Genomic DNA, 15,465 nt, shown 5'->3' on the forward strand with positions numbered 1-15,465 from the left:
TTCTTGAGAACAAACTTTTGAAGTGCACACTATTTATAAAAAACTACAATTACAAGTGAAATGATTTACTATACACATGGGCATGTCACGTAAGAAAAACTACTTGTTTATTTTAAAAGTTGGCATTTCCTGTCTGACAGAACAGAGGAGCGATTTTAAAGTTAAAAATCAATAAAATACAGTGAACCATAATATTCCAAAAAATTAGGATCATATGAATTAAAAAAATAAATTTCATCCTTTTGTAGTTGATACATTTTCAATATACTAAAGCACATACTCATGTATAGGCCAAGTTTTTTCCAGCACAATGTAGTTTTTGTGGTAAAATTAAGTGCCTCAACTGATATTTGGGTCGGCTTATACTTGATTATACACGACAAGATTTTGAGATGTTTTTACAAATATTTTTATTAAGAGAACATGCCTATTATAAACCCCAAAGATTAGTTGCACAGGAAACTGGTATTTGATTTCAGAATTTAGAAGCTTAAGAACCATGATGGGAGTAGTAAACCATTTCTCATTTGTAGATACAAAACTAGCCCCATCGTAACATGCCAAAAGGAGCCTTGGTGGCAGCGTGGTTACGCTTTGCAAAGGCTGCTGAGGGCAAGATCAGCAGTGCGAAAGCCCCAGTTCCTCCTTAGGAGAAAGGCAGCTTTCTACTCCTCTCAGAGTTACAGTCCTGGAAACTCACAGGGGAGTTCTGCCCTGCCCTGCAGGGTTGCTGAGGTGGCATTCATTCAATTGCAGTGAGTTTGCTTTGTTTTTTTTTAAATGTGCTAAATTCTATATAATTTGCTTTAAGCGTCTGGGATGTGTCTCCTAAGGATATGTTTATAAAAATTCAAGCACAGAATTGTAAAAAATTCAATCACAGAATTACTTTTAAAATTTCACCAAGATTAAGGAAAATAATTTTCACAGATAGTGGCCTTTTACTTTAAATACCAAATACCAATTACCTCTTGCAAATGGTAGGAAAATATAAATTAAAACTGGTCAAAACTAAGAAGTTATATTATACTTATCACAGGATATTTAGAACTTATTATCTCATAAGGAGGCAAGATTAACCTCCTAAAGATAGTTTCACTGGTTACAGATGTGGTAGCCTCCCATTTTTTCATGTGCATAAAATAAATACGAGGCTATGTCTGAGAAGAATTTCTTGCGACATTTTCTTATAAAGCTGAGTATATGATACCATGCCATAACCATTATTTTTCTAAAGACTTTCATATAAAAATGTCTAATACATCTTATGTTACATATTAAAAGAATATGTGAAATACTATGAGAGAATAGCTAAAATCACCATACTTAAAAACAGAGGACAATGTCTAAATATTTATTTGTAATGATCTGAACACAATTTGCTTTAAATCTGAAAATGTATAAAATTATACATATGGAAAATACATGTGCACGAGCTATATATATATGTGTGTGTCAATTTATAAAGGTAAATTGAATTGAGAGTCCATGGAAAAGCAGTTAAGTTGTACATATAATGTACACATCTACATAAATATTATTTAAGTTTGGCTTCCAGCACTTTACCATACTAACAAAAACATAAAATAAGTACTTGCCTAATAAAATTTTGGCATCTTCCACATCAAAATCCCCATCACCATCAGCATCATAGATTCCTAGCTTCCCTAAAAAGAAAATGATGTACATGGAGGTCAAAACGGAAAATAAATATCATAAAATATTACTACTTTCTATGGTCCTGCACACCAGCCATAAATGTTATCGATGAAATTCTTTTAAAGCTGCAAAGCAGGGGGAAGGGGGAGGTGGGGGCGGGAGACCAAAAAAAAAGCTGCAAAGCAGTGCCAAATGAATGTGCTACATAAAAATGATGTGTAATCTACTTAAGAGTATTTTTTAAAATCTTCATCTAAGAAAGTCTAAGAAACATAACTAAGATAAAGTTCCTTTTAAGTTTTTAACAATACTCTGAACTAACCACTTCAGAAATGTTTTGTTACACTTAGTGTTAAAAATATTTTTGGTAAAATGTTCAATACACGTAGGAAACAACACTGATCCATATCAGCATATCAGCTACATAATGTTTACTGTTCAAAAGTACGAGAATGCCTCACACACATCAATATTCAAAATGAAAGTAACACTCACCAAACCTCATATATAAGACTCAAACACAAGCAACAACAACAAAAAAAAACACCGCCATCAAATCAATGCTGACTCATAACAGCCCGATGGGGTGGGGTCACACTGTCCCCTGAGCTGCTGACACTGAGACTCTTCAGGGAGTTGAAAACCCCACCCTGCTGGGAGGAACAGCTGCAGTGTCTAACTGCTGCCCTTGCCGTTAGCAGCCCAGTGCCTAACCACCACACCATGGGGGCTGCTATATAAAGACTCGATATCAGCAAACAAAATAAACATAGATTCTAAGAAATACAAGTAAGAGAACACCTTATTTTTGTTATTTGGCTTATAACAAATGACTTATAACAAAAAGAACATGAATCAACCTTCTAAAAGCAAGGCTATTCTGTGAACAAAGTATTCAAAATTGGAGGTTTCTGAAATTACAAAAAATTTAATGGTTATCATACATAAAGTTTATTAGCATTGGCTATCCATTAATAACAATAACAAAAAATAAGACTTAAAATGGATATGCAAAAACAGCAAAAACTGCTAAGGAGTTTGCTCTTAAATAGTAGATACTATTTTTTAAGGCTGTAATGTTTTTATATTCCAGGAGAATCAAATTATCAGCCTGGCTTCAAAAGTTGTGAAAAATGAAATCAAAAGGCATTATCATTTTTCCATGAGCTTTTGGATGTTCCTAGTACATTCAATTACTAATATCAACATCATTGGATTATGTTTGTAAAGAAACAAGGTATACTGATAATTTAAATAGCATTAAGAGATATAGTACAAGTACAAATAAATCAGCAGTAGCATACAATGGATTTAATCAAAAATGAATAGAAAGCTTGTTTAAGCAGAGCAACAGTGTTACAGTAAAGTAATTGTGAGCAATCTTTACCTACCAGAGCCCTTGCAACACTTAAGAAAATATTTAACTCATTTTTCAGAAGACTGATTTAGAAATTACACATATGCCCAAAAATAAAACAAATATAATAGCTAAATAAAGAAGCTATTATTTCTACTGCTAAAAAGATATAAATGAAAAATCAGTGATCTATAGGTCAAGACTAAACCCATTATAGTATTAAAATAATGAAAAAAAATCACAAAATACTTAACTACCTGACATAATAATATGGGAAACTGGTCCTACCACTTCTCCTATATAGATAACTAGAATATGAAAGAGGTTTTAGAGACTGATGTATGTATTCTTAAAATACATCTCCAAGCGCCTACCTTGAAGTACCTCTGATAAGTTATAACGGAAGTCCTTTGCTTTAGCTGCATGTATATAAAAACATGAAAATTATTACTTATGCTTAAATGTACAAATATTTTAAGTTTCTTTTGTTTGATATAATTTACCCAGCAACATATTATCAAAGCACTCATCTACTATGAAGTTTGTCTCCAAACTAAATTTCTTTTTCTATTAATGTATCCAGACAGTTTTTCCTTTACAGTAATAAAAATGGAAATCTTTAACAAAGATTATAGATAAACATGCTTTGCTTTTCTTTGCCTTCCATTTCCCCACCCAAAAAAATATGGCTATAATACAAGTAAAACAGAAATACAGAGGTTCGATTGATCCATAAACCAATCGAAATTAGATGTTCCTTAAATTATTAAAGAGTTATATATCAAAAAAATTTTAAATGGCTGATGTTAGCTACCATTCGTTGGCAATGGGGCAAACAATCACAAGCACCAATGTGCTTAGAGGAATGAGAGGGAAAAGGCACACAATCAGGAGTACGGCAGCAACTGACTCAGAATAACATACAAAGCCCAGCTACACACACACACACCTTTGACAAACACGCAAACATGCTTATCATATCTGGTATTCACACAGAATAACAGGAGCGTGATACTTTGAAATCCTCTTAGGCCGGGTTTTGTAAATTGTAACATGTAAAGTGTAAATCCATGACACATTAGTAGGTTGGTAATCAAATGGAGTAGCTCATGAGCAGTATGTTTCACCTGTGTCTTTAAAGAAGTACAGCCATAATACTCCTTAGAAGTAATGATGGCAAGTCTTAATCTCACATACTTTGGACATGTTATCGAGAGGAAACAGACTGGGGAAAGGGCACTGTACTTAGCTGAGGGTCAATGAAAAAGGGGAAGATTCTCAATGAGATACAATAACACAGTCGTAACAATGGATTCAAACAAAGCAAAAGTTATGAGGATGTTACAAAGTCAGTCAATGTTTCATTCTACTGAACACAAGGCTACAATGAAGTAGAATGGATTCTATATCACTTAACAATAACACAAAATAGGACAGAAAAAATTAGCATTACATGGATTGAGTGAATTATATTTAATAAAATTTCTCTATTTTTCATTATAAGTGATGTTCAAAAATTTCAAAGGTAACACTGATAACATCCCCTTCTGTTTCCACTCTATTTAGAACCATGAAAAAGATATGGAAAATTAGCATTACTAAAAAATGATGCTAAAAAATAAATAATAAATAAATTTTTAAAATTAAAAAATGATATTAAATCTATATAATTTTATAGATTCGCATTAAAAAATTAGATTCTTACCTAGAACTTCCTCATAATCAATAAGATCAAACCAAATGACAGCTACTGATGTCCAGACTCCCAGTAAGGCAATGACAATAAACCAAGTGAAAAATGAACTTCCAGAGGGTCCTCCTTTTCTCCCATTCTTGTGTCCTCCAGGCTTTATCTCTGATTCAAAACAAAATAAATGTAAGTTTTCATTGCATTAGAAATCACTTATTTACTCCAACACCTTTTTCACACTGAGTTATTTTCCCAGTAGTTGGTAGCACTGGTGGCAGAGTAAGCTACCAAATGGGTAACAGCAAGGCCAACGATTCTAACTCACCAGCCACTCCAAGTGGTAAAGATGAGACTTTCTGTTCACATAAAAATTTACAACTTCAAAAGCCCAAAAGAAGGAGGTCTATTCTGTTCCATGAGGTCACTCTGAGTCCAAACTGGCTTTATGGCAGTGAGTTTGGTTGGTTGGGGCTCTGAAAAAGGCCTGAAGGTGCAATGATTTGGACTCAGATGGTAACCAAAAGAACAGCCGGTGGTTTCAGCCCACTCAGTTGCAGCCTAGAAACCCCATGAGGTGCTTCGACGGTTACATGGCATCACACGGAGTCAAACTAGCTCCGCAGTCCCTAACCAGGTTATTCAACGGACTCAAAATCAGTTTTTACTCAAATTCTCAAAATCTGTCATGCGAAATAAAGGTTTTGAAAAGAGAAAATCTGCTTAAATTCAACGCCAAGTGTGTAAAGCCCAAACTTGGAAGTAAAAACTGATAGGCCAACCAAAGAAATGCAAAACAAAAATAGGGTTGGCATATTAAGTATATTTCTAAGTTCTTTATTACAACTACTTAAAATAGCTTTCAAAACACAGAAGTATATTAACACCTCAATGAAGTCGTATAAAAATAGTCAAATACCTTCTCTCTTCCCATGTCCGTCCTGAGAGTCTTAGAAAACACTCTATCACAGAAGAAAACCTCCCTACCAAAAATCCTATATTCTTAGTTAGAGAACGAAGAAACAAGGTTTTAAAAATAGAGGTCAGACTAGATAGAAGAAGAAATAGCTCAGCAATTGTGTCCTACTTTAATTTTTTTGTTTTAATGCACTGGGCCTCAAGAAACTGGACAGTTGGTCTCAAATGTAAGAAAAAGCTTTATAATCTACTGTGTACAAAAGTTTCACTTTGTACGGTATTTGTTATGCTTCATATTTCTTATAATCTTAGAATTGGCTTTTCACAGCTATAAAGACAACGAAAATCAGATCGTATTAACAGAAAAGTTAACATTATCTTTAAAAGACAGTAAAAAATCTAATTTATCTTAAAGAGGAAATAATAAGTAGTTACATTCTCAAATGCCATTTAAGAAAAAAACATACTGACATGAAATCGATTCTGACTCTTGGGGACCCTAAAAGAAAGGGCAGCATCACCCCCAGGGGTTCCAAGACTAATTATTTAAGTGGGGAAGAAAATCTTTCTCTCCCAGGGCCCCTGGTGGTTTCAAACCGAGGACCTTGTGGAACGCAGCCCAATAACGTATAACCACTATGCCACCGGTGCTCCTATTTACAAAAAAGTAAATTAACGTTTATCCAAGGTCATTCAGTAAAATCAACTAAGTTAGTGATTCACACTACAAACGACCAGAAGAAATGTCTTATTGTTAATAATATAAACACACACCAAAGCAGAAAATATAATTGGAAGGGAGAGCTGAGTAGTCAAGTACTAAAAGCCAACCAAAGCCATAAATTCCAGGAGCAAGTAAGTAGACACAGGAATTAGTAAAGCTTAGTGGTAGGAAACTAGCTAAACCCTCACAGCCCTTAAAATAACCTTGAGTAAAATAAGTAAAATCCATTCTGTTTTATTAAATAATTTAAGAAATGTATATTAGCTATTCATTCAAAATATTTTGTTAAATCAATTTATCACTCTAACAAGTAAATTTACTTAACTAGAACATTCATCTATTAACAAAACTTTACCCATTCTTTATAATATAAAAAGTAAGGCCTTATCCAGTATTATTAACCATATTACTATTAATATTTACTAATTTCATTTAAACTATCGGTTGAATTATACAAAGGAATCTTTCCTAAGACAACTTTCTTTTAAGAGAACTTTCCTGTGGACAACAAATAACATAGTCTCAATGTGTTACCTTTGAAATTTTTGAACATCACTTATAATGAAAAATAGAGAAATTTTATTAAATATAATTCACTCAATCCATGTAATGCTAATTTTTTCTGTCCTATTTTGTGTTATTGTTAAGTGATATAGAATCCATTATATATATATATAAGAGTTGCAGCCTCAATAGCCCCACAGGCAGATTCTACCCTATAGAGGGTCGCTATTAGTTGGAATCAACTTGATGGTATTGAATTTGGTTTTGTTTACAGTTTTACTCTCTGGTGGAGCCCTTGTAGCACAGTAGCTAAAACACTAATGCTAAAAGGTTAGAAAGATCGATTGGCAGCACCACCAAGTCTGCTTCCATAGAGATTCACAGCCTTGAAAACCTTATAGAGTAGTCCTAAAGTCCTGTAGAGTCGATTTGAGTCACAATCTACTCAACATGAGTGATTTGGGTTTTGGTTTGGTTACTCCCAAAGTACAGACAGATTTTTAAATCAAAGAAAATATAACACAGCAAATCCTTCAAGAGGGTTTTAAACGTCCTAAGGCCAACTTGAAAGCAGTGGATAGCCATATTTTCAATTATCCAAGTAAATGGAAGAAGGCTCACTTCGTTTCATAGCTCCACTTTAGACCCAAAGTCCTAAGGATTGATCTGAAAGATTCTTTCTGTTTTAAATGAGGGTTAAGAGTTAGGTGACAACCAGGTGATTCATTTTCTTACATGTTGTCCCATCAAAAGTACACAATTTCAACAACAAAAAAAGTACCTGCCCTGTAAATCAGAAAAGGTTGCTATGTGCTACCCAACTGAGAATTATCAGGCAAGCAATGGTATATGTCCCTCTCCAAAAGGAAGACAGGATTACTATGAATAAATAATTTTTAATATGGATGCTAAAGGGAACATAGAAGAGCTGCCTCAACACCTAAGTAACTAACTGAATTATGAATAAAGCATCTTGCATAGCCTTATACTAGGAAATTTCCTAATTTATTAACTCTAAAGTTTTTTAAAATAAGAAAACTGTCAAGTAACTGATTGAACTGTTTACATGTTAAAAAAAATGCCATTCTGTAAGGGCGAATAACAATTAAAAATGAGTTGACAAATATTTTACTTCACTAGGTAGGAAATGTAAATTGTGGAGCAAGGGATTCATATGGTTCATTTGTTGAAAACAGCAATCAAAAGTGGAGATGTTCATATTCTCTACATTAACAGTTTCAGTTGCTATTTATTTGGGAATTGGAAGGAGTACTCATACAATTGTTACCATTTTCTTCCATATATTTTTAACATAATGAGCAAATGCAGCTTGCTATCAGATAGTCTTAAATCTAAAAGTAAAAAATAAAATTAAAAAGCCACACACTCCCCCACCCAAAAAAAGAAGCTACCTCATCATTAAGGGAATACTTAATAGTTTAATGATTTGTATTATTAAAGTCTTTTCTTTGCATTTGTTTGCTTTACTAAAAGTAAGTCAGTTTCCATATATGGTAAGGCTTTGCTAGAGTCCCCTAATAAAAATCTATATTTTTGTATTTCTTAAGCTCCATATAATTTTATATAAAATATTAATATATAATTAATTACAAGTTATAGGATATACTTTTTTAACTAAGGAAGTCTACTTCTATACTTGTGAAATCAGTAAGCAACAGTCTCTAGAAGTTCAATATACTAAAAATATTACAACTTAATATACTAAAACATACTCAAAGCAAAGTCAAATATATTATTCCATAAAAAATTCAACAAGAGTGAAAAGTCATTATCATCACTAGTTCAAAATATAAAGCAGAGAAACAAGTCACAGCTCTTGCCAAAAAAATTAACAGAACACAACTAAAAATAGAAACGAAAAGCTGTCAGCTAGATCCAAAACCACTTTTAAGCCAAACAACACAAATATACCTTTATTGTCAGCCATTTTGATTTCTTCAATCCATGAATAATGTATTGAAAAATTAAATTAAAATATCCAACGGCTACCAGTCAGCATCAAGCATGCCCTTCCCTACTAGAGCTTCTGAGTGGCCTACCTCCAGCAATCCAGGCCTCTAGAACTGAAATTAGACCTAACTGCAAACTCACCTCACCAATTATTTTTAGAAGACTCTTCCTTGAGGTCAAGTGCTACTAATCACTCTGATGAGATGCTCTCCTGCATTCAAACTGCCTTTCTCCCACTTAAGGAAATCCTGCCTTCCAGTGGGTTCGCTTACCTCCAAAGCCAAAAATCAAGCTACAAAAAAACAAAAACAAAACAGACAAATTGTGTTGCCAGTAATGTCTTCTTGGAATCTGGCCTTTATGGTTTTAGCCTGAGCACCAAGTTACTTTAAACTGAAGCAAAATGACAAAGAAACGTGCTATACCACTGTGGCCCCAGTCTGCAAAGTTTCATGTGGCCCATCAGAATCTAATTGAATACCTCCATGAAAAAACAAAACTTAGTTCATTTTAATGAAACCGGTCATAAAAGCAAGAAATTAAAATTAATGCTCTAGAATTCTAAATCACAAACAATACAACATCAGGAGTAACACCTGCAATACTAGAAGTACAGCGACAACAAAAAAATGTTTCACAGATAGGAGGTACTGAGGGGTGAAGGGGAGGAGGGGCCAAGGAGAGAAGAAACTGAAGAAAGATTTGGAGGGAGAGGCATAGAAAGAAAAGATAACATTAGAAAGAACTGAAGAAAAAGTTTAAGTGTCAGGGTTACAATATTGTAGGACACCATGAGCAAAACATTAAATAAATGAAATATCGAAAGAAGATGAAGAAAGGAATACAGAGTCACTAAACTAAAAACAATGGCCAACATTCAACCATCTCAAGAGGCACCAAATGATCAAGAACCTGTAACGCTAAAGGAAAGAAGTCCAAGCTGCACTGAAGGTAACAGCAAAACACAAGGATCGGGAAATTGATGGAATACCAAATGGAATGTTTCAACAAACTGATGAAGCGCTGGAAACACTCATTTATGCCAAAAAAATTTAGAAGAAGCTACCTGGTCAACTGACTGGAAGAGAACCTTTTTTGTGCTCACTCCAAAGGTGGCCAAATAGAATGCGCAAATTATTTTACAATATTGTTAATATTACATGCAAGCATAATTTTACTGAAGATAATTAAAAACAGTGCATCAACATAGAGCTGCCAAAAATCAAGTAGGAGTCAGATGAGACTGTGGAATGACAGATATAACTGCTAACATCAGATGACTCTTGGCTGAAAGTAGCGAATACCAGAAAGATGATTACTTGTGTTTTGTTGACTATGCAAAGACATTCGACTCTGTGGGTCGTAAAAAATATGGGTGACATTGGGAAGAATGAGAATTCCAAAACAATTCATTGCATTCATGCAAAACATGTATATAGAGCAAAGGCAGTCAATGGATATACTGCATGGTTTAAAAATCAGGAAAGGTGTGAGTCAGGCTTCTATCTTTTCATTCTACTTATTCAATCTATGTGCTGAGCAAATAATCTGAAAACCTGTACCATATGAAGGAGAGCTCAGCATCAGGGTTGCAAGAAGGCTCACTAACACCCTGAGCTATGTGCATGACACACTTTCGCTTGCTGAAAGTAAGGAGGACTTGAAGCACTTGCTGAGGAAGATCAAGGGCTGCAACTTTCCATATGGATCACAACCCAATGTAACCAAACCCCCAAATCCTCACAACAAACAAATTGGCAACAGGACAATAAACAGAGAAATACTAAAGCTGTGAAAGATTTTATCTAGCTTGGTCCCACTATCAATGGTCATAGAAAGTCCATCCACAAAATCAAAGGAAACATGACACTGGACCAATTTATTGCACAAGACCTCTTTAATGTGTTGAAGAACAAGAATGTCATTTTGAGGGCTAAGGTGCATCTGGCATAGATAGCTGTGGGGTTTGTCACCACCTCATACACATGTGAAAGTTGTACAATGAATAAGGAAGGCCGAACAAGAATTTGTGTGTTGAATTATTGTTGGTGAAGAATACTGAAACTACTGTACACTACCAGAAAACCAAACAAATCTGCCTTGGAAGAAGTACAGTCAGACTGCTCCTTAAAAGCTTTAGACATGTTATCAAGAGAGAGCAGTTCTCAGAAAAGGATAACACACTTGGTAAAGTGAAGGGTCAAAGAAAAAGGTAAAGACCCTGAATGAGACAGATGACACAGTGGGAAGGACACACTGCAACAGTGGGTTTAGGGCTCAACCATCACAATTGTGAGGATGGCACAGGACAAGACAATGCTTCATTTTACTGTACATAGAAAGGGTTGCTTGAGTCAGAACCAATTCAATGGCACCTAAAAACATAGGACAAAGACTGAAAATATAGAAGCAGAGATAACAATTTATAAATGAAGACAACTATAAAGGAAAAAGAGGGAATAAATAATGTAGTATATTATACTTCCAAGTGGAGAGCAAGTAATGACAATTTCAAGACAGAACCAACTTTTTTAAACCTGGAAAGGAAATCTTAAATTGCAAAGTAACCTAAAAGAAAATTAATAAACCTTCTCATCAAGATAAAAAAATTAAAAATTCATAAAGATTTAGTAAACACTAAAACAACAGCTATAAGAAAAAGTTAAGAAATCAAAGTTAGAACAGGAAATTATGCAGAAAAGACAATACCACACACAGAACAAATTGATAGCAATAGTCATACCTATCTGAGTTTACACTGAATGTAAAAGGATTCAATCCAATAGCCAAGATACAGAGAGTATCAAAATGGCTAAGAAAACACAATTCATCAGTATTCTGTTTACAAGAGACACACCTTTAGACAAAAAGAGACTAAATATCTAAGGATGGGAAAACTATATCAGGCATAATAAATACCTATGTATGTAATAAACAACCTCAAAATAAATAAATCAAATTTTAACAGTTTAAAAGAAAAATTAACTCCACAACAACAGTAGATTTTAATACTCCATTTTTGATGAAAGAAAGAACATCTAGAAATAAAATCTATGAGGACATCAAGGAATTAACACTATAATAAACCAACCCAATCACATAAACATATATAAAACAGCCCACTGAACACCATCAATTTGTATTCTTCCTCCAGTACAAATAAGCATTATCCAGAACAGGTCTGTCTTTAGACCACAAAATAAGTCTTGATAAAAATTAGAAATCAATGAGAGGATCATGGGTTGCAAATATATTGAAAATTAATAGCGGTCCACTTAAAAAAACTACTTGGTAACAGAATGAACGTCAAATATCGAAAATTCCTTGAATCAAACAAAAATGAAATCATGACTTATCAAAATTGCTTGGACAGCAACAGCAATAGCCTTCTGAATGAAGGCTATCAGTGATGAATGCACACAAAAGCCAAGAACCAAATTCAATGCCTAACTCAGCATCTCTCACCATTAGGAAAAAGTAGCTAAACAAGGACCCGGTCACCAGAACAAATGAAATAATAAGAATTAGGACAGAAAATCAATAGAAAGAATCAACAAGACCTAAAACTGGTTCTTTGAAATAATTACTAAAAGTGGCAAAGAACAGGCAAAGTAGTGAAAGATGCCAATTAACACAAATAAGTAAAATGAGCAGTGTCACAATAGAACCAAGTGATATAAAAATATTTTTCATATTTTTATTTTATTGGGGGCTCTTACAACTCTTGTTACAATCCAGGAATCAATTGTATCCGACATATTCGTACATAAATTCCATAGTTCTTTCCTAGACGTTTACTTTCCATTGAGCCCTTGGGATCAGCTTTTTTTCTTTTATTGATATAGAAAGTATTAATAACAGAATACCAATGAAACCAATAGTACTCCAGAAATATCAATAGTACTCCAACATATCTGAAAGTCTAGAAGAAATGGGCAGATTTCTAGAAACACACTACCTACCTAAACTAAGAAGGCTGAGGCAGAAACTTTGAACAGACCCATCATAAAAGAAATCAAAAATCTAGACAGACAGTAATTAGATTACATATTCTCAAAATAGCCTGTACTTTTTCATTATAATAATATAACTGTCATCTTTTTCCACTCTATAATCTTTCTTGGAGACAGGGAATTCATCTGCCTCTTAATACTGTATTATCTACATTTTATACCTAGTAGGAACTCATTATGCATTTGTTAAATGAACAACTAAGTAAGTTCCGTTTCAATTCCTAGACACTGTAGAAGAGCTCAAATCTCTTCCTGTTAGGACGGTAAAAATAACGGGAAAAAGTTCAATCTTTCAACTGTCAGTCCCTCCAGGCTTCTCTCTGTTTATGAATGTATTTATTCTAATAACACTGGTCAAAACACATTTTCTATATTTTGGGTTTGTATTGTGCTCCTCGGTTTTTGTTTGTTCATATTAGAGTGAATCTCAGATGTCAACTGAAGTCATCCTCCTGAAGCTGTGTTATATGCTTTTTCATTTTTCAGAATGTGAAATCCAACATTGATGAAACTATAGGGACAGCAAGTAGAATTAGGGGGTGGCGGGGGAAAGGACAGTGGTGTTGGTGGGTAAAAGGGAGACAATGTCAAGGAGACCATGTGGAAAGAGAATGTTTGGAAATTGATTGTAGTAGCATTTGTACATTCTACGTAACGTGACTGAAATATGGAATGATATATGTATCAAATCCCCACTAACTAAGAAATGTTTCTGGGTATATGTGACCTGCTGATTCCAAAGATGGCACCAGTGTTTCCCTATCAGCTCTAGTATTTGAGTTATGTAACATGCTATATACCACTCTTCATTCTACTCATCCACAAAAAAATAAGATATTTTAATGTAGTGTTAGATAGCCGGAAATAGAGGAAATTAACCCTGGCTTTAGTTTATGTGGTACTAAATATTCAGGTTGAGTTATGCTTCCCATGGTGTCCTTCGATCCAAAGATATATTTGAGCAGTGCCAATTAAGTGCACTTGAAATTTCCACGCCTTTATTAGGAACTGAATATCAGGCAGTTCCAATTTGTTATCTTTAAAAAAAAGAGCCAGAAATATGTAGAAGTAGAACTACCCCTGTGGTTTTCTTTAGCTGTAAATCTTCAAAGAGTAGAAAGCCTCATATTTCTTCCACAGAGCAACTGGTAGTTTTGAACTAATAGTCTTGCACATAACCCATTATGTGACTAGGGCTCTAGTTCTACCTAACATCTACCATATTGCTTAGGACCTATCTATTCCTCCACCTTCATACGTTTTGACTGTCTAATAGGGTTCAAAGCCAAGGAATATAGCAGACATCAGAATTCCTCTTCAGCTTGTACTCAGGCTTGCATATCAAACTATGGTTTGGTTTTTCTTATAAAAAAAATATATCCATTAGAGCAATTACCTCATAACTCTTCATACACTTATTTCATCTCACTCCTAACCCCAGAGCAATTGTACTATTCTGCTTATTTTTCAGTCCATCATATTTGTCTATTCTTGGGATATATAATAATTTGATTTTAATTTTTAAATAGCCTCCTTTCACTCAGCATTATGCTCCTAAGAGTCACACGTGTTATAGCAGAAGTTTCTATTTTTTATTGCAGTGTAGTCTTATAGTAGATGAGCACAGTACAGCAGAGTGCATCTTATCACCTATACGATAGAATCTTGGACAGTCTCTGCTTTGGGACAATTAGGGATAAAGCTTCTATGCATATTCTTAAACCAGATTCTTGGGAATATATGCTTGCATTTCTAAGAGGTAAATTCTAATTTAAAAAACTGCTGTACCATAGAACATATGTACATTTAATATAAGAAAAAGTCAGTAAGACTTCGATGGCAGGCTAGGCAGACATGCTGTACAAACGATACAGATAATAATCCTGGATACCGAGCCTGAAAACATAAAGTGATTAATTGAATACGGCTTGAGGAAAATGGTGGAATGAGAGCACTTAGAGAGGAAACAGCAAATTGCTGACTAGCCTCCCACAGAAACAGTCACAGCGGTTATTGTGGGAGGAGCAGAGGTCCACACCAGTGGATGACAACAGAAAAGCAGTTTCTTATTGCAGGTTGTTGATGCTTCTTTGTTTATTTGTCTTTCTTTTTTCTTGTCCCTTTCAACTGGAGACAACTGTGCTGCCCACACACCCTCTACCTCCCAAAGTTACAACAATTAGGGAAGGCCCACTACTCATCCTGGTACCACCATTTCATCAAGTCAACACAAATACTGCAATATTACAATACCCTAGAGACAATCATTTCAGTTCACATCAAGAAACAAGAGTGGCTCTATCCAGTGATCAAATGAAGGTGTCATGAGACATTCCTGAGGAATAAAGGCAGTGGAACTACCAAGTAAGGCACTCAAACAAATGAACTTTCATGAGGTTGAGAGAAAGATTGAGAAAACTACAGACACAACCAGGAAAATAAAGAAAAATATTATAGAAGAATGCAGAAGAACACTAAAAGAACAACTGCCGGAATAAATGGAAATATAGAAACCATATAAAAATATCAAATAGAAAACTCTGGAATCAGAAACTCAAATGATTACCAAGATAAATACAGACTTCAGAAATAAATAATACATTCAACAGCAAAGAAGTAGAACAGAATCACT

The 15,465-nt window shown here is 34.3% G+C and overlaps 1 protein-coding gene across 6 annotated transcripts in view; it reads right to left on the reverse strand.

Annotated features, from left to right (window-relative positions):
- The window catches only part of ASPH (aspartate beta-hydroxylase), a 146,757-nt gene that overhangs the window by 113,331 nt on the left and 17,961 nt on the right, over positions 1-15,465 (reverse strand). For 3 of the 6 annotated variants that reach the window (XM_075549709.1, XM_075549706.1, XM_075549711.1), the window contains exons 2-4: positions 4,722-4,871; positions 3,391-3,435; positions 1,599-1,667 (exon numbers count right to left, since the gene is read on the reverse strand). In XM_075549709.1, the coding sequence (XP_075405824.1) occupies positions 1,599-1,667; positions 3,391-3,435; positions 4,722-4,871 (264 nt within the window). The remainder of the gene's footprint in view (positions 1-1,598; positions 1,668-3,390; positions 3,436-4,721; positions 4,872-15,465) is intronic. The other 3 variants (XM_075549710.1, XM_075549708.1, XM_075549712.1) reach the window with 1 other exon arrangement.

The sequence above is a fragment of the Tenrec ecaudatus genome, chromosome 5 (genome assembly GCF_050624435.1).
Source record: "Tenrec ecaudatus isolate mTenEca1 chromosome 5, mTenEca1.hap1, whole genome shotgun sequence".
Classification (NCBI taxonomy): Eukaryota; Metazoa; Chordata; class Mammalia; order Afrosoricida; family Tenrecidae; genus Tenrec; species Tenrec ecaudatus.